Source organism: Psittacula echo (assembly GCF_963264785.1).
Source record: "Psittacula echo genome assembly, chromosome: 2".
NCBI classification, from domain to species: Eukaryota; Metazoa; Chordata; class Aves; order Psittaciformes; family Psittacidae; genus Psittacula; species Psittacula echo.
In genome coordinates this window covers 128214795-128241610 of record NC_137737.1, presented here as the reverse complement: position 1 = coordinate 128241610, position 26816 = coordinate 128214795, and the positions used below count along the sequence as shown (strand labels likewise).

The 26816-nt window shown below is 40.9% G+C and overlaps 1 protein-coding gene across 1 annotated transcript; it reads right to left on the bottom strand.

The window, feature by feature from the left end:
• Window positions 1-18292: 18292 nt before the first annotated feature.
• On the bottom strand, window positions 18293-25644 carry GDAP1 (ganglioside induced differentiation associated protein 1; the record flags this gene model as incomplete). Its single annotated transcript, XM_080611148.1, has 6 exons — window positions 18293-18675; window positions 21052-21166; window positions 21554-21648; window positions 23796-23969; window positions 25213-25405; window positions 25594-25644. 6 exons carry the CDS (start codon window positions 25642-25644, stop codon window positions 18293-18295), a joined length of 1011 nt encoding a protein of 336 aa, XP_080467274.1.
• Between the last annotated feature and the right edge of the window lie 1172 nt (window positions 25645-26816).

Sequence of the window (26816 nt, the reverse complement as noted above, 5' to 3'; positions counted from 1 at the left end):
GTGTTATCAGCATTATTCCCAGATTAAATCCAAAACACAGCACTGCACCAGCTAACAGGAAGAAAATTAACTTTATTCCAGCTGAAACCAGGACAGGGGAACATGCACACCCGTGTCACTGGGGCAACATCTGTAAAGCTGTGGGAACTGAAAGTCCCTTGCCAGAGAGAAACACAGCTATGGCTACCTCCTGTAGAGCTCTGTTGTGCTGACAGCAGTCCCTCAGGAGTGTCCCTGTCTCAGCACGGGTGGCCTGAGCCTGCAGTCTCGTAGGGGTGTATGTATGTCCCACTCAGCAGCATCCAAAGCTGTTTCCATCCACCTAGGGTCCCATGGGCTCCTCCAACTCCCTAAAGTTCTGGTGCACACTAGGGTGTTCATACCAGTGCCAGAGCTGTTTGGAACTGGCTGTGGCTGGCACAGCCTCCTTTTGTTCCCATCACCTTCACAGCCTCGCACTGCCCATGCCCTGCCACTCATGGCCAGCAAAGTTCCGTGAAATGGCTGAACAACATTCATGAGCAAATGAGCAAAACAACAATCTCACTTTTCTCAACAGAGGGATCAAGCAAAGAGACACAAGCCAGGGCTGACTCGTGAGCCAGCACTCCCAGATCAGCCACAGCTCTTGCTGTGCTTCTGGAGGGACTCTCCATAGCCTGTGCTCCAAGTCCTCTGAGCAGCTCAGGCTCACTCAGTGGTCCCCACAACCTCAGGAGGGATTGCTATGAGGACTTGTTAATGTTTTTTATAATCTGGAAATGTAGTAATTAATTACATGTTATTGGTATTTATTCTTAAACTAGGACAGAAACTGTTTGTCATGGCTGGTGTACAATACTCTGAAGCTGCCAATGTCACATATGATATCAGCTTCTTGGCAAGAAGGAAGCTCTCAAAAGTAGACTCTGAAAAGACAATTTTTACTTTAATAATTCATCATAGTTTTCTTCGTGGTCAAGAACATCTTTTCTGAATGTTCACATTGTTGGGATAATTAAAACAATATAAAATAAGTGGGATGAATAAATGTGTTTTTCTTACAAAAATCAGCACTGAACAAGGAGCATTCTTTTGTGACTGGGTTTCTGCATACACGAAGGGTGTTTTTAACAGTACAGATGGCTTGTGATTCAGCCTTAATTTAAGTTTCTAGCTGGATTGTAGTCTGTATCAACGAGAATTAGGATTTTAACACTAGTCTTGTATTTCATTCCAAAACTGTTGATTATTTGCATATTTTGCTCCAAGATAAAATCTCAATGACAGTAAATAAACAGTGACATGAAATCACTATTTATTTATCAGCACTAACAGAATTAATTGGAACTGAACTGACTTTCTAAAATGGTTTTTAAGGGGTTGTGGGTTAGGTTTATTTTGTTTTCTGTTGGGTTTTTTTTTTGTTTGTTTGCTTTTTTGGGGTTTTTTGCAAGCATTTTAACTTTATTACCGTGTTGCTGAAAATGCTGGCTTTGCGCTGAATGCTGCTCTCATTTGTTGTGTCCTTCTTTCTAATGGACTTTTGGTTAGCAAATACACTTTGAAAGTAAGGGTTCCAAGTACTGATGTTTGCTTATAATCTTACCTTTGGGAATATATTTATGGGGTAGGACATCCTGGGGAAATTTTCTTTTCTCCCTCTGTAAAATGCACCAGTTTAATAGTTTTACTCCACTATTCTGTTATGCTATTTTTATAGACTGATTATTGCACATCAATACATTATGGGGATATACACCAGGAAGAAAGAAAGCCTGCTTAAGCTGTAAAGATGTTACTGGTACAAGGACAATTGGGTATGATTGAGCTATGAAAGCTGGAAATAAGCTTAGTGTAAAAATTTTAACTATCTGAGAACTGAGATTCTGCTCTAGCTTTGCAATAGATGATGGGGAGTGGGCAAAAAAGCAAACTTATTTGAAGACACAAACTGACTGTAAAGTTTGACAAACAGAAGAGTTGTCTTTTAGGAGAAGGCATGAATTTAGGTGATGAATGAAATGGGGTTTTTCCACGGTAGTAGTTTACAATATAAAGTACAACATGTCGTGAAAAGGGCCAGGACTGTTCTGAGTATAAATTAGGTTCTATCTTCAAGCCCTTTGATCTCTACACCCAAATGAGGACTTGGGGATGACCTTGAAATGGACATTTTAAAAGCACTGATTAACAGACTTGTGAAAAGGAGGGGGAAATAGAGGTAGACATGAAATGTATGTTAAAAAACTGGAAAAGCTGCAAAAAGTACTTAATAAAAGTGAGTTTTATTAAAAAAAAAAAAATTTTTTTTTAAAAAAAAAATATTTTTTTATTAAAAAAAAAAAAAAAAGTGAGCCTTTTTAGTGAAAAAAACTGCTGTTAATTGTGTCCTCTTTGCACTTTGTATCAGGCAAGGAAGAGAAATAAACTTGCTGAAATTTTTATAGCAATGATAAGCAGGGGCAACAGTGTTCTGAAACTGGGGGTCTCTTTATAAATTGCCAAATCCAGAACATCAAAAAGACTATACATTTTGCAAATTGGCTGTGGCACAAAGCTGAGAGGAGGCTTCTCAGGTACCTCTCAAAGCAGGACAAATTTAGGCAAGCTTCTAGGATGTAATTTTTATTCCAGAAAGTGTAGTAAGCAAATAATAGGATGCTCTCCTCCACTTTGTTATAATCAACCATTAAATGGTGAGCATGAATTAGTAATTTCAGTAAGACTAAACAATAACAACAAAGGTTCATGTTTCTTAGGAAAAGAGGAAAGGAAAATGAAGATGGTAATTTAAGGAATATATTTCAGCACTTTTATAATGTATGTTACATTTTCGCTGGAAAATAATGTGGGAAAAAGAGTTCAAAAGAGTTTACAATTTCTTAAACAGTCTATGCTAACTGTATCAACTGTTGCAATGAGGAAGAAGAAAATGTATCAAGATCTCTTTAGGCAGCTTAAAGGCTCTCTAGCATCCTCAAAATACAAAGAAGCATGCAAATAAGGCCAAATTAGTACCGATTAATAGCTTGAGAATATAGGCTCAATTCACAGAATAAAATGCCTCTTGCTCTTGTTATGTCAAAGGTTATCAGAATATAGTGTTACTGAAATATGAAGCAGAGACCATTGATCATTCTCTGTTGCACTGCTTCTGTTCTAGGTTTGGAAAAGAACTTTTAAGAAATCATACCTCCTCAGACTCCTTATATACACTGTATCAGCCAGACTTCAGAGGCTAAAGAGAAAATAATTTATCACTTCTAATAACTCCCTCTTTTAAACACAGCCATCAACGTTCATATTCAGACAGAGGTACTACAATTTGGAAAACTATCTAGTGTTTTCTTACAGCTACTTGAGCAGACAGCGTGGAGTCATTGCCTCTTGAAGAAATTATGCAAATGTCTTACCCAAACACTGCTGACCATAAACCACGTACTTGTACTGAGCTCCTTTCGACGAAGCACAGTGACTACACTTCATAAGCAAAACTTCAAGTGTAGGCATGTAAACCCCATAAACATTTGGCATGGCTGGGATAGAAAGGAAAATTCCACCATTTACATTCATCTGAAATTTAGCTGCCTGCCATGCAGCACAAAGAATAAGGCAGTTGCTCAAATAATACATGTAGGTACTTACTGGCCTTTTCTCAGCTTCAGGAATGAGCCAATTCATGTTCCCAAACAAATAACTAGGGTTTTTTTGGGTTTTTTTTGGGGGGGGTTAATCTATCTACTGGTTTTCGCAAGTACAGACGTAAAAAGTCTGGAGAAGAGAAGGCTGCATGGACACCTCATAGCAGCCTTCCAGTATCTGAAGGGGGCCTACAAGGATGCTGGGGAGGGACTCTTCATCAGGGACTGTAATGATAGGACAAGGGGTAACGGGTTCAAACTTAAACAGGGGAAGTTTAGATTGGATCTAAGGAAGAAATTCTTTACTGTGAGGGTGGTGAGGCACTGGAATGGGTTGCCCAGGGAGGTTGTGAATGCTCCATCCCCGGCAGTGTTCAAGGCCAGGTTGGATGAGGCTTTGGGTGACATGATTTAGTGTGAGGTGTCCCTGCCCATGGCAGGGGGTTGGAACTAGATGATCTTAAGGTCCTTTCCAACACTAACTATTCTATGATTCTATGATATATAAACTACAGAAATAAACATTTGCATTTCTGTTGAGCTTTCCACCTGGTGATGTTCTGGAACAGTGGCAGCCTGATTAAAAAGCTCTTACTAAGTATTTAAAAATACTTCTTCAGAAGTCTCATTGAACCTAATCAGATCACTTCCACGAGTAAGCTCAGTGAATAAGGATGCCAGAGAGGGACTCTTCATTAGGGACTTAGTGATAGGACAAGGGGTAACGGGTTTAAACTTAAACAGGGGAAGTTCAGGTTAGAGACAAGGAAGAAATTCTTTACTGTAAAGGTGGTGAGTCAGTGGTTGCCAAGGAAGCTGTGAATGCTCCAACCCTGACAGTGTTCAAGGCCAGGCTGGACAAGGCCTTGGATGACATGGTTTAATGTGAGGCACCCCTGCCATGGCAAGGGGCTTGGAACTAGATCATAAGGACCTTTCCAACCCAAACCATTCTATGATTCTATAATAAAAGATTTATAATTGGTACCCAGTAAATTACCTGGTAAAGGTTCAATCTGATTTTTAGATTGTCTGAATATGAGTCTCAAAAGATAAAACACAGAAAGTGTTAGCACAACTATAAAAGAAAGAAAAGTTTCCACAGATTTTTGTAAAGTGAAACTTCTGCTTTTGGATCAATTGCCAATCTACCACACTGATCACTGTCACACCATGCTTTCCCAGATATGCTCACTATATGCAAATGGCTTAAGGAATTTTACATGTGAAAAGGTCTCATTTCTCAACCTGACTTATGTATGTTTCTCCCAAATGAACTGCATTATATGTAATAATAATGACATCAACTGTGAACCTGATTCAGAGGTCCTAACTGCCCACAGTCTTACTGAGTTAGGTGGGAGCTATATCTTCTAACAGGCAGTCACAAAAAGACCATTGTCTTACAGATGAAGTATTCATGATATTAAATGTATTTCTGCCATTTCAGGTTTGGAGAACTGGCATTCTCTTTCACAGATTACTGCACAAATCTTGCGGTTATATTTCTAAGTGGTAGAATTGGAGCACAAAGTGTTAAAGATAGGTCAAGCTAGAAATATGCATGAATTTTCCTCATGGAAAGCTAGGCAATACCAAAAGTAACTCTCATATCAATTACAGCTAATGTCAAGCTATTATTACCAAGAACCATGCCTCAGAGCATATAAAGCTTGATAAATTCCTTGCTTTTCTTAACCTCAGCAAGCAATTCCTTTAAATTAAATTGCTCTTGCAAGCAGAGTCAGTATGTACAACTCCTCGCACAAAGCACTGTAAATACAATTTGTGGCAGCACTAATATAACAGGCAACATTGAAGAAACATCTGCCTAAGTTTTTGCCCTTTATTCTTTTCTTAAAGGGACACCAATCCCATCCCAGTTTCCCTATTCCCATAGCCAAAGCTGGGACTCCACCAGCTCTGGTGAAATCGTTTACATAGTAAAACACTGTGGGTTACTAAATAACTAGTTATTAACACAATGCTATTGCAGTGTTCCAGTACTGCTGTTAGTGAATATCTTACTTTTGCTAAGCACCATCAGATTGCCAAATACCAAGGCCTATAGAAGTACAACAGATAATCATGACACAGTAATTAGACAATGTCAGCCTCCTGCTCCAAAATCTAGTTCTGTGGCTGAACGTCATACAAGACTTAGGGCTCCTCTTCCCAAAAAGGTGGTGGCATCAATACCTTAACCGAAGTGCATCTACACCACCCACTGCATGCAGCATGGGCAACAAACAGGAGGAGCTGGAAGCCATTCTACAGCTGGAAAAATGTGGCACAGTTGCTGTCACAGAAAAGTGGTGGGATGACACAAAACTGGAGTGTTGCAATGGATGGCTATAAACTCTTCAGAAGGCATAAGCAAGAAAGGAGAAGCGGTGGCTAGCCTGGTATCTTAAGGAGTATTTTTGTTGTCTAGAACTTAATGATGGTGACGGTAGGGTTGAGTGTTTATGGGTAAGAATGCGGGGGAAGGCCAACAAGGAAGATATCATGAAGGGAGTCTGTTACAGGCCATACAACCAGGATGAAGAGACAGACAAAATATTATATAAGCAGCTGGGAAACATCTCACAAACACTTGCCCTTGTTCTCTTAGGGGACTTCAACCTACGAGGTGCCTGCTGGAAATACAGTAGAGCAGAGATGAAATAGTCTCAGAGGTATGGCATCATGGCTGGTATCAGAAAGTGTGGCCAGCAGGACAAGAGAAGTGATCATCCCCCTGTATTCAGCACTGGTGAGGCTGCACTTCAAATACTGTATTCAGTTCTGGGCCCCTCACTACAAGAAAGTTATTAGAGCATGTCCAGAAAATGGCAAAGAAGCTGATGAAAAAGGGCCTAGAGAATAAATCTTATGAGGAACTGCTGAGGGAACTGGGGTTGTTTAGCCTGGAGAAAAGGAGGCTCAGGGAGACATTATTGCTTTCTACAACTGCCTGAAAGCATGTTGTAGCAAGGTGGGTGTCAGTCTCTGCTCCCAAGGAGCAAGTGATAGGACAAGCGGAAATGGCCTCAGGCTGCACCAGGGAAGGTTGGATTGGAAAATTTTCTTCCCTGAAAGGGTAGTCAGGCACAAGAATGGACTGCCCAGGATGGCAGTGCCCATCCCTTGAGGTATTTGAAAGACAGGTAGATGTGGCACTTAGGGACATGGTTTAGTGGTGGACTTGGCAGTCCTGGGTAAAGGTGGAACTTAATGCTATTAAAGGTCTTTTCCAACCTAAACAATTCTATGATTCTAAGATGCAACATTACACAAAGTGTCCACAGCTAGCAGGAGCCTAGGGAACTGCAGGTTATAGGGCAAACAGCCCAGATTAGAACCCCTCCTGTTCAAACAAACATGAGATGAAGGACTGCAGTGTAGCAAAACAAAACTACTTTTGAGGCAAGGTCTTGTGGTGAGATTAATTATAATACATACAAAACCATAAAATTTGTTAATACCTAATAAATCATTAATGGAATAAACAGGGAAATTACTGCTATCTTGAATTTGTGTTTTTAAGCTGTGGCTGAAATACAGAGCAACTAATTAAACAGAATCGGTATTGAATGACTCAATGAACCACGTAATAATAATGCTTGTTTCCTTGCATGTCGACTCCCAACATAGATGTTCAGAGGAACTCTCGCACACAGTAAGCAAAATCTCTACCTGCTCATCAACAAATAATATGCTGTGATTGCATCTCCTTCATGACAGTATTGCACGCATTGCAGTGTAGCAGTCTATCAGGTGTGGATTTATTCTTTATTAAAACCAAACAAAACCCAATCAAAAAAACAAACCCCAACAAAACAACAAAACCACAAAACCAAGTAAAGCATAAACCTTAAGGTTATCAGCCTGCTAATGTGTAATGAAACTTACCATTTCAGGTCCTCTTTCCGTCTCCATTACTGTCTTCCCAATCTCTTTTCATAGAACCACAGAACAGTTTGGGTTGGAAGGGACCTTCAAAAGTCATGTAGTCCAACCCCTCTCCCATAACATTATGGTGTTGAAATGTGCAAGTGTGAAGTGTTAAACTATGCCTGAATTTCAGAACTCATTCTTGCTGAGGTAAGAGTTTTAATCTTTTACAGTCCTTCCTTCAGAGAAAGCTCTCTCGGTGCTCTTTTATGCAGCATAATCTTCTGTAAGAACTAAAAGACTGTTTACAGTTTGGAAGACCAAGGAGAGGTTTTGAATCTTCCTTCAAGACATTCTGAGGGGAGAGGTCTCCAGTCTTTAAATATAGGATCTCCCTATTTACTTAAAGATGCATGAAGGAAACTTCATGGTTGACCTGACTGGCATCTTGTCTCTATTGCCTCTGCTCTACTTTGGGCTGCCTGGAGAATTTCTAACATAAAATTACAATACTCACTGTAAATTGTGAGCATTCTTTTTTCTCCCTATGTCTTTTATAACAAAATATTAATATGTTTTTCTTCGTAAATACATCTTCAAGATATTTTCTACACAAATACAAATATAAATTTTGCTTGATTCCAGATCTCCATACATAGGCCTTCTCCAAAGCAAAGACTGATGCCTGATAGAGCCATTGGCAATACAGCCAGTGTAAAGACTCATTCCGAATTAGACAGAGGTGTTAGGGACACGTTAGGCATCTAGCTGTGCAACTAGCTAAGCATTGCCACTTCTTGCGTTGGGTTCAAAGCTTGGTTTGCTTCTCCTCCCACATGCCATGCAAGGCTGGTGGATTGCAGTGAACTTCTTTCAGCTGCTGCTGGACTTCACCTCCATGTGCTGCTATGGATGCCAGCCATTTCGGGAATATTTGCATCTTTTCCTTTGCACAAAAGAATCCTGAGAATTTCTTGTAACACTCATGAATTGGCAGAACTCTTATCCAGCATGATATTCCTATGAAAATTAACTAAGCAGAGTTATTTTCACTATATATATGTGTGTAATATATATATACACGCACATAGAAATCTGTTATCTTTTTATTTGCTAGAGATTCCTTGTATCGAGCCACAGTATGCTGTTAACAACACTAAAATGAAGTCAGCTATAGCTTTTTGGTTCTCTTTCAAATCCAAAGAATAAAAATTTTATGATGCAGTTCTGGAATCAGTCCTAAACATACATTCTTGGACTAGTTTTAAAAGAATTCTTTATTCCAGAAATAACTCCAAAAATATTCCAAAATTTATGATTCAATACATGCTGCCCATATTACAACCTTAAACAGCTTTTAAAAGCTTCAGCTCTGCATATAACCTTTGTTTCAAAAAGGTATTGTGCAGCTTTCATTGTCTTTGTAACAAATAGGTTGATTAAAACAAAACTTGTCAAGGCAAAGTCTTAAAATTGATTCATGGCATAATGACTTTAAAATCAAATTCAGATCTGATGTAAGAAGATGCACCACAAATTTTTTTATAACAATGACTCATACCAATCTGAATCTGGCTTCTTGTTAGAAACTGAAATCTTGACACCTCCATTACTACGACATCAGCCAATTCTGTTTCCTCTGTAACTTCAAGTGGCTTGTGCCTCAGTGTATTAAAACTTTCTAAAACTCAGCACAATGGAAGAGTGCACAACTTTTTAAGGCACCAGATTTAGACAAAGAGCATCTGGTACACACTTCTTGTGAGATCTTTGTTTCTGGTGCTATCCTATTAAAAGACCTGAAAATCTAAGCAATAGGTCCTTCTGCTTTTACTGCTCTAGCTCTGGGGTACAATCCACAAGTCTAGTTTGGTGCCTAGGCTGTGACAAGGTGTCTGGGAAGTTCAAAGCAGTTCAAAGCATATACTTTTACAGTACCTTTCTGAACAGCGGTCCAACTTAAATATCTGTATTAGGAAGCTGTCTTCACCATGCATTCAACCAAGACAGATACTCCTTGATAGCATTTACCTCCATTGATTTCAATTAAATAGTTGAAGTGAGATAGGACAAATACCTCCCATGAAATGGCAATACAAATGCCTCTCTCCATCTGCAGAAGAGCTACCCAGAGCTGGATCAGAAGAAATGGTGATGGAGCTTCTCTGGACAGTTTCTTCTCTGGTTCATTTGGGCCTGGAATTCTCTTTGCTTCACAAAACCTGTGTTATGCACCTAAAAACACTGTTTCCAAGAGGTCAGCATTTGCTAACTGCTGGCTTTTAAACATAACTGGCAGAGAAGGCTGTCCATAAAATTGCTCAGTGATTATCAGTCTCTGATTTCTACAGACAGACGTGTTTCGTGCTGGTAAAGAAGAAGCCTGACTCTGCAACCTACAGCATGGGGCTAGTAACTTCGTGGAGGGAGTTTTTTCTCTCTACTGAGTTTTACCAACTTCAGTACGAAGTTCACTTTCTGTAAACTGAATGCCTCAGTAGGTGACAGAAACAGTGGTCTCCTCATACCAGGTCTGCCCCATGAATGTTCTATATTCTGCTGCACAGGGAAACAATGGCATTACCTGCTTGAACACTTGAAGTTAGGTAACCATTCTGAAACAAGCCCTGAATGAGCCATTTTCAGGATGGCAATTGTTTCTCAACAGCTAGCTTTTTGTCAAGTCTAAATGCAGTAGCATTCACCTTCTGATGTGGACAAACAACTAACAGGAAGCACCAAATACATTAATGTATATTCTCAAGTACCTACATTCATGATGTTACCAATGTTATCAAATACTACCATAATGAGATTGAAGTAAATAAGGGCAGACAGCAGCTGAACCTGTTTCATGTAGAAACAGTGAAGGGGAACACATCCCACACAAAAATATGCCAGTGACACAAGCAGTCTGACCCACTCCCTCTCCATGTGCTCCTCAGTTCTGCCTGAAAAGCAAATACCTTTGGAATCATAGAACCATAGAATGGTTTGGGTTGGAGGGACCTTAAAGATCATCCAGTTCCAACTCCTCTGCCATGGGCTGGGACACCTTCCACCAGACCAGGTTGCTTAAAGCCCCGTCCAACCTGTCCTTGAACACTTCCAGGGATGGGGCATCCACAGCTTCTCTGTGCAACCCGTGCCAGGGCCTCACAGTGAAGAATTTCTTCATAATATCTAATCTAAATCTACCCTCTTTCAGTTTAAAGCCATTACCTGTGGTTCGATTACTACACACACTTGTAAAAAGCCCCTCTCCAGCTTTCTTGTCAGCCCCCTTTTAGTATCAGAGGGCTGCTGTAAGGTCTCTCCAGAGCCTTCTCTTCTCCAAGCTGAACAAGCCCAACTCTCTCAGGCTGTCTTCATAGGACAGCATCTTCGTGGCCTCCTCTGGACTCATTCCAACAGTTCCACATCCCTCATGTGTTGAGACCCCCAGAGCTGAACACAGTACTCTAGAGAAGCTGTTTGGTTTTGGTTCTTCAGCCACAGTCAGGTACAGAACCTCTCCTCCACTCCCCTTCAGGCTGCTGGTGGGGAGTATACCTGACCTCACAACAGGATTTAGACAATGTCTAAACAAAGGATCTCCAAAATTGCACATAATAAAGAACTGAGTTTGAACGAAAACTGTGTTATGTTAATTTAACTGTGTTAATTGTAAATAAATCAACCAAATTTTAATAATTTTGGCTTTAGAGCTGCTTTTTATAAATAACATAGCAATATACATAACTGTCAATTACCCATTTTTAGCAGAAGAAATGGAAGGGATAAATAGGGATGTTGTATATAATATATAAAGGAAATTAATATCTATTAATAAAGATATTTGTATTTAGCTATGCTATTATACATTAGTTCACACAATACACTTTTATACCATTATACGTATTTTAAACTTTGGTTAAAAGAAAATAATGCTGATCTAAAGCTAAGATGGAAATAGCAAGAATTTAAATTCTGCAAATTCCAGCAGATTCTTCCCACAACACTAAATTTATCCACAGCTTAACTATTTTATGGTGGAACATTTTTAACTTCACATTAAATAAAGCACTATGATTGTAACTTAGAAAGAAAAACAGAAATAAAAATGCTACTGAAGTACTGTATGAGTGAGTTAACAGTATTGTAAAAACTCTGGCTTCTGGAGTTTCCTGCCGAAAGTCAGTGCCTGACTTTGTGACTTGGTACTGGACTGTCGTGGTTTAAGCCCAGGCCGTAAATCAGAACCACGCAGTCCACTTCCCCCCCCCCACCTTTCTTCCCTCCGCTTCTGGAGGGACGGGGAGGAGAATCCAAAGAATGCAACTCCCACGGGTTGAGATAATAACAGTTTAATAACTAAGGTATAACACAAATCACTACTGCTACCACTAATAGTAATAATGACAAAGGAAATAACAAGGCAAGAGAATACAACCGCTCACCGACCAGTACCTCGCCCCCACCCCGCAGTGATCCAGCCCTTCCGAGAACTCTCAGTTCTACATCCTGGGCATGACGTGCTGTGGTATGGAATACCTCTTTGGCTAGTTTGGGTCAGGTGTCCTCTCCCTGCTTCCTCCCAGCTTCTCCTCCTCCCTGGCAGAGCATGAGACTCACAAAGTCCTTGGTCAGTCTAAACATCGGTGTTATCAGCTTTGTTCCCAGGCTGAAAGTCAAAAACACAATGCTGCAACAGCTACTAAGAAGGAAGAAAACTGACTGCTACTGCTGAACCCAGGACATGCACCAAAACAAAAAACTTATTTTTAAAGAAAGTAGAAACAAAACACCACATCTTGTTTGGGACTTGTCTACATGCTTTTGACTTCCTTAGCACATCTTATAAATTGCCCAAGCATAACCTTACACCTCTTTATCTAACATCAACTAAACAGAGAGATAAACTTAATAATGAGACCTCAGGAAAGAATTATCTATCATATATTTTATTGCAGAGTACACTGGGCCTCAGTTAGCTAGCTCCACTACTTCTCTCCTACTTTCTATCTCTAATTCCCAGGAATTAAGGCATGCCAATCTGCGCTCTAAACCTTAGCAGCTCTCAAAAAATTAAGACAAATAAAAAATGCCATTAAAAATGTGATATACAGAAGGGGATGCATGCTGTGTGAACCTGGACAAGGTATTTCTACTTGCTGTACTTAGCTTCCCATTCACTCTTGCTCCTCTTCCCTGTTTAGACATAAGCCACAGCAATGGCTCTGTGTATACTTCTGATTAATGCTAACATCAAGGATACCTCAAGGTTGGTCATAGACCACAGGGGTCATAATCTCCCTGAACTCAATCCTGACCAGCTGTCTACCTGATCCTAGCAGCTCTCACAACTTTCAAATAGCAAGAGGAGCCGCATGCAAACCTCAAGTACTGTTGTCTGTTCTTCTGCTTACAAGAAAGGAGGTCCAATGCAGACTGCTATAGTGCAAGGCCAAAAAAAGCTCAAAACTAAACATTTATGGAGACACTAACACAGGTCAGGACACACTGCTTGGTCCCATTAAGGATATCATCAGCGTGGAAGCAGCTTACATGCTGGTCATGTACCTGACAGTAACGAGCCCCAGCTTCTGCAGCTCTACAATGTAAGCCAAGAATCGGGGTCACATTCAGAAGGGAAGTGGGGGGTTTCTTTAGTAAGAATTAATTGAAATCACAAGAAGTGCTTGCCTTCCTTCTTTAAATGTGGTTGTTTGGGGGGGTTGCATTACTAAATGTCTTCTGTTGAGCCTCATGCATATACAGCTCAGACAGACAACCAAAGAAAACCATCATTTTAACTGTTGTTCCAAAATACATGCAAGGTAACCTACTGACCACCTTTTCAACTGAAATAGCAGAGGCTTTTCTCCTTGAACAGAATCAGACTCCTTTCAGCAACACTGTGTGATCTTCAAATGTACTTTGTTTTACTGATACAGAAGACATAAACCAGTCTAGAAAGTGGTCTTGAATCAGTGTTTATTGTGCAGGTCCCACGTAAAAAGATATGAAATATATCTGATGCATGATATGAGAACAAACAGGAACTTAAAACCGGAAGATGGCTTGTGTATCCAATCTAAATAGTAAAGAGAGGTACCACAGCAAGGAAAATAAGGCAGGCTAAAAAGATACTTTACAAGCACCACACAAAAGCTATCCTGTGCAAAGAGTGAAATACAGCATATGTGCTTCTAAATCTCATCCTATTTTGAGGAGTTTAATTATGGGTAAGCCTTTTCCTGCCACCTGTACAGAAATCGATGTTGCACAGAGTACTTCAGGGCAGCGAAAATATGGAGGCTTCAAATAGTTGAAGTAACAAACATGAATTAAACCAGAGATCCAAACTTCTCCACAGTACAAGTTTTATCCACATTCATTCCTGCAGACAAGTTTAATTGCTGTTCAGTAACATTTATTTTAATGTGAAATATTATTTCAACTTTGCCCTCTTATTTATCCAGTGTAGAAACGACACACAAGTATAATTGACAGGCATCAGAGAACCAATCTGTGATAGACCAAAGCAGTTGTTTCAAGAGCTCTTGAGAGACCACCACTCTGAAGAGGATGCTCACATCCGTCTTACACTGAGATCACATTGTGTTTGTGAAAACTAGTGTTTTCCTGCACATCTCAGAGGCATGCCAAAATGTAGCCCTAGAGGACTACTGACATCTGGTGGTCACTTCACTCCTTCCCAACAGTATCCGCAGCTCCTGGCCGTGCAGAGATCACTGAAGTCTGGGGGAAAGTAGAACTGTTTCATTGATAATTACTTTGTACCACAGCCGACAGGACTGCTAGTGTGAACTAAACCGGCACACCCCTGGGAATGTAAGTGCTCTTATTTATAACTAATGCAATAAAAAAAGAGGAAAGAAAAAGTAAAATATAAATCAATTCTAAAGAAAGCTAAATCATATATATTGAATTTCACCCTGACTTGATCAGATTATGTTCTACAGATGGCCTGACAGGAACACATGCCAGGGAAGCATTAAGTTACAGGCCTTACTTTGTGTCAAACTTCATGGAATTTGTTTGTTACAAATAAATGCAGATGAACTGCAATACACAAACAATAAACTCAGTTGAAGCTGCCAGCACATTAATAGTACTGTTGGATTAAGCTTACTCTAAAGCTTTTGTAAATAGAGCATATTTAATTCAACAAGTTCTTGAGGACAACTGGGTCATGAAATAGAATTATACAAAACTGTCCTTTTAACAAATGAAATAAAGCATTGTTTCTTAGGTAAGATGTTTCTTGTTACTGAAAAGGAGCAATGAGATTTAGGTCTTCTTTTGCTAGACAACTAGCACAATATTAAATTATGAGTAGGAGTATTCAACAATTTTATCCATTTTGGTATGTGCTAGATGGTGAGACTGCCCAGACAGAAACTGCCTCAGTTGTCTCCAGCAAACTTGAGGGAGGATCTTCTTTATGCTGTGTGCAGAAAGACCAATGCCACCAGCACTGGATCTGAAAGGTTCTTAGGCTATTTAAAGCTAAGTTTTGCTTGTTGCAGTTATCTACAGCTTGTAAACAAAATTCTGAGGCTTTCAGACATTCATCAAGAATACAAAAATCTTACTAAACTGTCAGGAGAATATTCAGCCCTTTCCAACTGATTTCTTGCTGCAAAATGTTTCAAAGTCTATTCCAGGTAATTATGCACTTCTCATTGAACTGGGAGATCATTTCAAACCTAATAAAACTCTCAGCATCTGCTGAGTAATGGGAAGTAATCAAAGTGTTTTTCTATACCTTTCCTATGTGCTACAAGAGTGCAGCTTTGCAAAAAATCTGCAGTACAAAAAATCTGCAGTACAAATAATCTGTCTCCAAACTGACATATATTTTCACTTACCACCAATATGACAGATTGCTGAACTACAGTTCCACCTTCAATCTAGGCTACCTAACCAGACTGAAAGATAGTGAACTATTTTAAACTACTTCTACAAAATGCATTGTTTTGCATACATTTTCTAGTTGGCTGTAGCACATTGTGGGCAAACATTTTATAGAGGCATGTGCCATTGCTAACATAGCCAAGGAGTGTGCAAGATATAGCTAGTGCTCAGAGTGGAAACAAGAAAGGGTACATGGGACACTGATACAAAGACAATTCTATCAAGCCATCCCAATGAAAGCAGTAAATGTGCACCAAGATAGATAGCGTGGGTCGATTCAGTCAGGGCTCGCAGCTGAGCTGGGTACCTGGCTGAGCCAAAGCCTACCCAAAAACCTTTCGAAAGACAAGTTTCAGGTTTTACACTCCCATTTGTATTTCAGCAGAAGCCTAGCATCTGTTGACTGCTGATGTCTCTGGAGAATTTTACTCATGTGGCCCACAAATCACTGATGTCTGCTCAAAACCAGAAGACATACTAGAGATGGAGAAGTGGACAAATAACCATTGAGAAATACAAGGACATTTCCAGGGTGTGCAGTGACTCCGTAAAGCAAAAGCTCAGCTTGAACTGACACTTGCCAGAGGTGTCAAGAACTACAAGAAAGGGTTCTTCAGGTACATTAAGAAGCATAAACAAAAGGAAAATACTGGCCTGCTGTTAAGCAAGAAAGGGGAATTAGTTACCAAGACTGAATAGGCAGAGATTCTCAACACTTTCTTCACCTCTGTCTTTACTAGCACTGTTGGGCCCCAGGTCTCAGGATCTGAAATCCAGGTCGACACAAACACAGATCCACCATCAGTGAAGGATGAGTTATTGCATGAACTATTACAGGAGCTTGACCCCTACAGATTGATGAGCACTGACAATATCCACCTGAGGGTGTCAAGAGAACTGGCTGATGTCATTGCAAGGCTGTTGTCAATAGTCTCTGAAAAGTCATGGAGACTGGGAGACATCCCAGAAACTGGAAGAAGGCTCATGTTACCCCATCCACAGGAAGGGCCCAGAGGAGGATCCTGGAAATTACAGGTCCATCAATCTTACATTAATCCCTGAGAAGATTATGAATCAAATCCTCCTGTGGGCTATCACAAGTCAAACCAAGCACATAACTGGTAAAAGCCAGCACAGATTCAACAGGGGCAAACTGAACTGTGGACTCTGCCTACCTGGATTTCTCCAAGGCTTTCAATATGGTTTTCCAAAGCCTCCTAGAGAAACTGTCATGTTATTGTCCTGACGAGCGGTCTGTGCAGTGAGTGGGGAGCTAGCTGATCACACCCTGAGGGTGGTGGCAAAGAGCTCCTTTTTGAACTGGCACTTGTCACCAGTGGGGTCCCTCAGGGATCAGTACTGGGCCCAACACTGTTCAGTGTCTTCATAAATTATCCGGATGATGGGATCAAATGTACCATTATTAAGTTTGCCAATGGTACCAAACTGATTGAGGAAGTGGACACTTCGGAAGGAAGAGCGACCCTGCAAGAAGACCTGGATAAGCAGGAACAGTGGGCTAACAAGAACCTTTTGAATTTCAACAACGACAAGTGTAAGGTCTTGCCCCCAGCTAAACACAATCTCTAAGAGTGCGGCACAGGCTGGAATCTATCCATCTGGGGAGCAGCTCTGTGGAAAGAGACCTGAGGATCCTGGTGGACAGCAAGCTCAATATGAGTGAACCATGTGCAGCTGCAGCAAAGAAAGTCAACGGGATGCTGGGTTACATCAACAAGGGTATCCCCAGTAGAGATAAAGATGTTGTTGTCCCACTCAGCACTTCCAGTCACACCTGGTATACCATGTTCCTGCAGTACAAAAAAGATGTGGACAAGCCAGAGAGAATGGCTGCAATGATGATCAAAGGACTGGGAAGGCTGTCGTATGAGGAAAGTTTGAGAGAGATGGGCTTGCTCAGCCTGGAGAAAAGAAGGCTCAGGAGAGACCTTATCACTGTATGTGAGTATTTAAAGGGTGGCTACAAAGATGGAGACTCCCTTTTTACAAGGAGTCATATGATAAAAATTAGGGGTAATGGGTACAAGTTACTCCTAGGGAGATTCTGACTGGACATAAGAGGAAAATTTTTCACAATGAGAACCGTCATTTGAAATAATCTCCCCAGGAAGTGTTGGATTCCCCAACACTGGACACTTTAAGATTCAGCTGGACAGAGTGCTGGGCCACCTTGTCTAGACTATGCTTTTGCCAAGAAAGCCAGATGATCCCTGAGGTACCTTCCAACTTGGTATTCTAGGATTCTGTAATACGCGTTTCAGGTCTCTTCCTGCACTGGTGCATGAACATACAGTGACAAAAGTGGCTCCACAAGACTACTTCTCAAAACATTCCTAAAGGTCCAGTTGCAATTCAGTAGACATTCATCAGTACAGAGACACTCACTCCAGCATACACCAGGCACAGAGCCTATGTTCCACTTAAATCCTACTCCAGCTACTTAAGAGTAAGTGCTATTTTCTGTATTCCAACAATGCTGGTTTCTGCACAGCAATGCATTTCACCTGCACTGAAAAGCTGTCACATTGCTGTATATCTATTAAACAAAAGCATTATAATTAGGTCAGCTACTGCATAAAAGAGACAATCACCACTTTAACAAAGCACTGCCACAGCCCTTACAAGTCCTTGCCTGAAGAGAAAGTCTCTTCTTTCCTTTGTTGTCCCTCCTACATGTTTTCCAAATATCTCAGCATTGCAAATCCAATTCTACAATAGCAGTAGATGATTACTGTGTGACAATGTTTTAATTCACAGACATAATCTTTCTTCTATTTTTATATTTTATTTGGGATATTTTCCAGTGGCAGGTAGAGATGCCCTCCACTCACCACCAGGGCCAGATGGGTCTAAAAATAACTTTGCCTGGTTCTAAATGGTAGTATCACATTGGTAAACCTCTTCCGGAGACACATGAAAGCAAGATAACCCACTCCTGCCAGCATGCTGACCAGCAGGGTGGTGCCGAGAACTCTGGGAGCTCTTTTCTTGGCCACACGAAATGCTGTTGGCAGCACAGCTGAGACTAATATATTGTTGACGTGTCCTAAGACTTTGCAAAATGCTCTTCTTTTCAGGACACGCTCATAGTAGGCTTCCAAGTTGGGCCGCCTTCCATTTCCCCAGTTTCTTCTTGCTAATCCCAGAAACTTCAGGCGATGTAATGTGACAGCAAGTGATACATCTGCCAGACTGAAGAAATCACCACAGAGCCAAGGCTGATTTCCATCTTCTAAGTAGAGATAAAACATAAAGAATTAGGAGCTAATGGAATACAAGCCACAAAGAAGTCCCCATGTGCTAGCACTTAGTTTAGTGCTATTTTAAAATGCTGTCTAATAAACACCATCAACACTTCAGCTAAAATAAGGCTATAATCAATGAACATTTCCCTAATCCCTGTATATTCTTCACACAATATTCTAAAGTCTTAGGCTCAGCAGCCTGGCCTACATTTGTTGAGGAAAAAAGAGACGCATTAGGTCCAAAAATTAAAACCCACAGTAAACACTTATTTTCCTCAACTACATTTCTCAAATCTGGATTAAATTAAACAGGAGTGGAAAGGAAGCTGGCAGTTCAGCTTTTATTGAAAAGCTACCATTTACCTGAAGAATTTATCATCTTGCCGGTCCCACTCAGCTCTATGGCATTCACTCAAACACTGTTAATTTCTTGGAGACTTTTAAGTCAAAAATAACTGGATCAGATGACTGACCTGCACCAAACACACTAGCTCAGTGAAAAGACAGAGTTTGTCCACCTGTCCTTCCGTGGGCTTTTTTTACACTGAGAAGTTGTGGATGCCCCCTCCTTGGCAGTGTTCAAGCCCAGGTTGCATGGGTCTTTGAGCAACCCGGTCTAGTGGGAGGTATCCCTGGGCTGGAAGCAGATGATCCTTAAGGTCCCTTCTAACCCAAACCATTCTGTGATTCTGCGGATATTCACCCTGCCCACCATTAGTCAAGAGCACAGATGGGAGATCCCAGGCTCCCTCTCCAGTCAAAGGAAAAAGGTGAATTTTCCTGGGACGGCTCACAGAAGGCACTGCCAGGCAGCATTACACCTCAGTGAAAGGGCTGACTCATGCTGGCTACACCAAGAGGTTTTGAAACCCAGGATGTGAAATATGGTAGCTAGCATAGCTGCCAGCATGATAACCTACATCTCAAACAGGACTATGCCATTTCCTCCTTATTTGTAACTTTTTGCAGTTCTTCCCAAACAACTGGCACAAAAAACACTGGTATGAACATTCAGCAGCATCTCTGTTGAAACAGAGAAATTTTGCAATGTTCCTTTGAACTCATTTGCCACCAGAGGAAAGTGACAGTCTGGCACACTGCTGGCACTAGTTTATTTTGATCAGTTATGCATGTCTGGAAGAAAGGCCTCTGCAGAGAAAGTGTGTATCCTATGTTGCTGAAATGATACCTGAGGATTCATCCAGTGCATTAAGTAAGCAAAACGATGGAAAGGAAGATCAAAGAATCTAACCTGTGCAAAAGAAAGATGCCTGCTGTGGCAGCAGCAGTAAGTGAATGAGTGATTGGAGTGGTAGTGAGAGAAGCAGAAGTTCAGAGGTTGGCCAGGACCTGAAGAAGCATTGGTCACAAAACTCGAAAATGTGAGTACCTCAGACAAAATTCCAAGAGGCAGGTAACAGCCTGTGATCCTGGTGGTTTCCATAAGCTCATCGATATTGTATCAGTTGACTCCTTGGAAAGGCTCTTTAGCATAGAAAGCAAATGGGCTGCTGGAAATGGTGACAGACTTAGTTTGCTGGACAAAATCATACCATTCTCTGTGAGTTAGAACATTTTCTATGACTCACAGCTGTGCCAGTAGAAAATTTAACCTAGATTTTCAATTGCTGGTTCAAATCTACTGTCTTGATAGTAACTGATAATTACTACAACAGCTATTTATAGAGACAAATGCAAAGAGTTAGTGATTCAAGCAGATGCAGGTGATATTGACTAATGCTTCATGCAGCTCCCAGTGAAGTCAGAGAAAGGATTCCTATCTGCACTACTGGAAGTTGGATCAGACTCTGAAGAAGCAGAAGACTAATCCCATTTAAACAAAATTTGACTTGCATTTGGGTGGGTGGCAGGTAAACACCACTGCTTTCCAAGAGGGTGGGGGAGAAGAGTTGCTTAATGATTAGAACACTTATCCAAATTGCTAATTCTGCATATAGCACAAACATCAGCACAGTATTTACACAAGATTGTAATAAACCTGTGTTAAACACTAAGGTTGGGATCATTCTAGTGAACTGAGGCCTACAACTACATCAAGAATAACATTATATAGTTAAGGTTTTTCTTTTTTTGTTGTTAAAATACTGCAAAATTGTGCAGCTAACTACACTCACTATGCTGAAAGTGTGATCAAGCATTCTCATAAGACAGTGAGAACTCACTGCAGCAGTAAACCAAAATAATATTTAAAACAGCATTAATCCCTCCTGTGATGTTAGATCAGTATAAGCTAAAAGTATCAAATTGGATGCATTGAAACCAGTTCTATAATGGCATCCAGAAATTTATTCTGTCTCCCCAACCATAAGCACCAACAGGATTTAGGAAGAATAATTCCTTACCTGGTGTTTCCTCATTTCGCCGCTGCAATTCAGTCTCAACCTGATCCAAAACTTTTTCCAGTTCGTCCAGTATTTTCTTTAGATATTTTATATTATCATGATCCAGAAGCTTAGACTAAACATATATACAGGTTAGTGTTTTAAGCATTGTACAGAGTCTATACTTTCATCAGAGAAATTTTTACTTTAATGTTAGAGTGCTTATTTAAAAAACATGATTCTCCTCTCCACACAGTCAGCTGTATACCATTTGGATAGTACTCAACAGCCCAACACCAGATATATACTTACCTGTGAAATCAGTGGGATCAGTCCACTACTTCAGCACACACTGAAGTGTGTAGCTGATCCTAGGGGACCAGACTGCTTCATGCCTTGTAGGGTTAAACCACTGCATGGCATTACTGGTAATGACAGGCAAAACAAATACTTATATTGTGACAGAAGGAGCCTGATGGTAACAAGCTCATAATAAAGGGGGGAATATAAAGAGTTTTCTTACTTTAAGGCGCTTCTGTTTTGCTATGTAGGCATCTTGAAGGTCTGGATTTTCTTCCGCAAGTTTCTTCAACTCTGATTCTGTGTTACTTATTTGGCCTGACACACAAAAACAAAGGAATGACATCAGATATCCAAATGTGCCCATAATGCAATCCACAGAAACAGATCAATAGCTTGTGTACAAATATCATACCAAAGAAATGGGAAGTGGTACTTCAATGAAGCATCACCACCAACTTGGGATTCAAAAGCATCATATTTTGGAAAACTTAACTGCTGCATAAATTGACCTCACCACACCTGCTCATCAGTTTGCAATGAGTCAACTGGTTATCTGCCAGGCAAGAATGGGAAATTCTTGTTAATATTTTTCTCTTACTCAGATAAAACCATTTCTCTACCAAAATCTGTGCTAAGTCCATGAAATTCTACTAAAGCACCTTTGGTCTCTGCTGGTTTTGCACCTCATTTCCTGGGTTCCTAACATGCTTTTCATGCTGTGAAAGCATAGACAGGCCCATACTGAGATCTTTTGCACATCAGTGTAGGTCACATGCATAATTCCACAGCAAAAGCCTAAAAACCACTGAACATGGAACCAAGGTATTTTCAGTTAGCTAAAAATGTGACACCAAAATCTGTGATCCCTTTTGGAAATGTTCATTATGGAGTACAAGATTGTTCTAGAAAAACATTCATTACACAATTTAAAGAAATAATTATGTGAAAAATCTAAAATTATTTTACTTATATCTACTACATGTGTATAGCCTTTGCTCTCCTTAAAATGGGTCTTTGTTTGAAAATGCCATACTTACAGACCTAGAATACTCTCACTTGTACTTGATAATTAAGATTAGTTCCAATTAAGTCTTATAAATTAAACTGATTAAAAAATTCTTGCTACAGAATAATGAACTCACTGTTCTATATATTCTTTATTTCAACCTGACATGACTGTGAAAGCCATCTTTCAACACAGTATATGAAGAAATTGAAGGATGTAATCACACAACTCTTATACATACAATTAATTAATTAATGGTATTTGGTATGCATTAATGTAACCTATAACTGGCTGGTGGCTTATTACATCTTAACACTCTCAAAAAGATCAGCTTTTCAAAGCTGGAAATTAAACCATCTGGGTTTGAGCAAGCAAAGGAATTGTTTAGGAACATCAAGAGCTATTAAAAAAATGCCTTAAATTAAGAAAGCAGGCTATGTGAACAGCATCTGCTGTCCAAACCCAGGGGAAAAACAAAACAACAACAAAATAGCTATAACACTTGAAAGATTATTTGCCAAGGATTTTTCTGAATATCACTGAACTATGCATTTCTGCAAATTACTGGATTTCATACTGGAGTTCATTTCAGGAGGTTCTCTGTTATAAGGAGGACTGGGCAACACAATTAATCTACAGTTATCTGCCCTTTACATATTTTTTTCCCTGGGAAACTGGTATGTATTTAAAAGTCCATCAGGTAAAATACCCATCCCAAGGAAGTCAAAGAACATTTCATCATTGATTCCACCAGACCACTGGTTCATCTTTCATCCTGATTTTATGTTGCTGCATTATTTTCACCCAGGAGTTTATATTAAATTGTGCTTTAGCAATTTCCATTGGTCTGATGAGCCCACGCTACTTAATTCTTCACACTTTTTTTCCTCTCTACTCCTGACACCAAGTTGACACTAGCACATTCCTCAGACAAAAAGGGCCTGATGATTTGCCTCTTATATATTAGATAAACAGGCTCTGTTTCATTGAGGTGAATTTGCATTTGCACCACTTTGAGAGAAAAGTAATTGCTTTAATTTAATAGTTAAACTTATTACAAGTTTACAAACACAAAAAGAAGTGTTTCCTTCAGTGTAGTGGTTGGATGTAAGCAGTAGTAGAGCTGTTCCCTAGAAATGGCTTTACAAGCATAAACAGCAATATCAGAAAATAAAATACAGCAATCACAGCTGCCATTTTCTGTTATGCACAAGACACATTTTCAATCATTAGGGAAATTAATTCCGCAGACACCTCAAAAATGGCACTTTCCAGTTTTCAAGGCACAACAGACTACACTATTAATAAAAAGTATATGCATGTTACCAAGAACTGCAGCCAGAACTGGAAATATATGTGCTCCATATATTTTGCTTAAGGTGCACTGAAGATGCAAAATGAACACAGTGCAACAAGCTACTAACTGATAGGCATTCAGAGCTATATCAGTACATACTACGAATTCTGCTGGTAGCATAGGCTGGAATCATGGAGTCCACTGTTAACTCAGGGTGCAGGATGCAGCCATGTGTGTAGGCATCCATAGGCAAGGAGTCTAAAAGCTCTCTATAGTGCTGCACCCTCGGATAATACATGCTCCCTTCTTCTGGCATTAATCTTGGTACTCCCTCTGCAATACAAAGTTAAAACTGAAGTTAAGAACAAAAGAACTATGTAAATGACTAAAAGCAGCATTTCTGAAGTATTGCTTCAGTTATGTCCAACCAGCAGAGATGACATAGTCATAGCTAAGGAAGCTTCACTTGTTCCCTGCCATAATTCAACAGTTATCAGAGGTCAGGGAAAGGTGTATACACATACATAATTTTGAAATGTTTTAATAATTCCAATTCCTATGCAGCAATCCACATAAACACATATTTAAGAGACCTTCAAAACAGAAAAACAGATTCAACATCTATTTTGTACTTCTAGGAATGAGACACTGTGGCACACAACCCTTTATCCCTCTCACAGTAGACTAGAATATTCTGCCCACCACTGAGTTCTACTCTGCCCTCGATCTACCTGGGCCCCAGTCTCCTCATTTGATGAGGACACCAGCATTAAATACAAATAATTTTCACCCAACAATGAAATTTTCTTCGTGCCTTACAAATTGCAGTGCTAAACCCCTGAAACACAAAGCACTGCCTCTTCACACCTAAAAAAATTACAGTTCTGCATTTCCTTCAAAAATTGAGGCAGCCTGTTTTCTGTCACTACAAGGAGTTTTAAAGGCCTGCATGTGATCACTTCTGAGTTTTTTCTTCCTACTTTTTTCCCACTTCACTCCATTTTGGCCCCAAAAATACTCCATTTTTCCACCGAAGATTATTCTGGAACTGAGCATCTTTCTTTTCTTCTCACAGAAAAGCAGGCCCTGCCCCACCACAGCAGCTGTGCAGTTCTGTTCAACCTGTTATTTTTCACTGCAGTCTCACCACCGGGTTAGCACAGTGCAGCACGACCCTTACTGACTTCTCCATCCTTTCCCAAGGGGAAGGAGGACAGTGGTAGGTTTTTACTTACAGCTGCTTGTAAAGATGCTGGAAGGCCTTCAGTTCACATTAAAGGGATGTGTGTTTATCCCATACTACCACTAGGAGAGACCCCTGAGAGACTATAAACGTTTTCTGGTCCTGAGCAAACTAACACATAACAGTATGGAGCTGACACCGACACAGCTGCATGCTATGGGTATGCAGGAAAGGATTTCATTTTGGACACTTTTAAGATCTGGCTGGACAAGGTGCTGGGAAATCTAGTCTAGGTCATGCTTTGCCTAGAAAGGCTGGACCAGATATTGAGGTCCCTTCCGACCTGTTATTCTGTGATTCTATGATTCACACCGAGAATGCCCATGGTATTACCATCGACAAAGGTTGCTTCCAGGTAATCAATGATCTGCGTTGCTTCACAAATTATGTTTTCCCCGTGGATCAGGACAGGTACTTCTCCAGAGGAATTCAAGCGCATGAACCACGGTTCGTTGTGCTCGCTCAGCGGCAGATTTACATCGTGTTCTTCGCACTTGAGGGCTTTTTCGGCTATTGCCAACCGCACCTGCACCGGTACCACGGGGTTACCACAGCAGACGCACTGCCCGGGCAGCCGTCCCCAGCCTATGGAGCCGACGGGCGCGGCCCTGCCCCAGGTACCCCTCTTCCCCTCGCCACGCAACCCGGGCCCCGCAGGCCGCCGTGTCGCGCACACACACACACCCCCACCCCACACCCCCGCTCCCCCCTCACCTTCTGCGAGGAGAAGGACTGCGTCCAGTGGTACAGCACCAGCGGCGCCATGGCCGGCGGCGCGGCACGGCGAGATGCGCTGCGCTGAGCTGTGCCGGGCGGAGCAGGAGGCCTGCCTCTGCCCCGCCTCGGCCGGCTTTTGGCTATGAAAACAAGCGGGTATGGCCGGGGGGGGGGGGCCGGGGAATCTCGTTCTTTCCCCGCGCTGCTCGGAGGACGGCCTTTTCTAAGGGGCAGCCGCCTGCAAAACCAGCCGCAGCATCCCCTAGGGCAGCGCGGAAGTGTGGATGCGCCGGTAAAAAGGTCACATTGCAGCATTTCCTCTGTATTGGTTTTATCCTTTTTTTTTTTTTTTTTTCCCCCGAACAAGTATTTCCACTGTGAATTTCAGGGACACTGGCGTCACGCACTTGGGGAAAAAAATACAAGAATTACCAGAAAGCATCCTGAATTGGGCCTTATGGGTATAAACAGTCTCCTGCAAAATACCTTTAAGTTATGGCAATAAGAAATAAAGCTCTAGAATAATACACACTTCTTTAGCCCCCTGTGTTCTTTCAATCTCAAGAGACAGGGCTTCTCAATTATTTTTTTTCTAGACAAAAATATAAGTTTGAACAGTTTTGCAAGCAGGGTTTCGGTTTTTGGCATTGGGGTGGGGTTTTTTTGTTTGGTTTTGAGGGGTTTTTTGTTTGATTGTTTGTTTGTTTTCCGGAGAGGAGGAGTGTCATTTGTTTGAGTGTCATTTGTTTGTTTGCTGTTGTTTGGGAGACTTTTTTTTTTTTTTTTTTTTTTTTTCCTGTGTAACATAAGGTCCTAGAAGCATCTGGTAAGACACACTAGCTTCCATTGTCAGAAAAAGCTTCCTCTGTATCTCACCCACGAGATTACACAATCACACAATCGTCTGGGTTGGAAGGAACCTTAAAGATCATGTATAGTTCCAACCTCCTGCCACGGGCAGGGACACTAGATCAGATTACTCAAAGCCCCCTTGAACCTGGCCTTGAATGCTGCCAGGGGTGGGGCAGCCACAGCTTCTCTGGGCAACCTGTGCCAGCGCCTCACCACCCTCACAGTAAAGAATTTTGTTATAATATCTCATCTATATCTACGCTCTTTCAGTTTAAAGCCACAAGCCCTCATCCTATTACCAGACTCTCTGATAAGAAGCCTTCCCCCATCTTTCCTGTAGCCCCCCTTTAAGTACAGGAATGCCACTG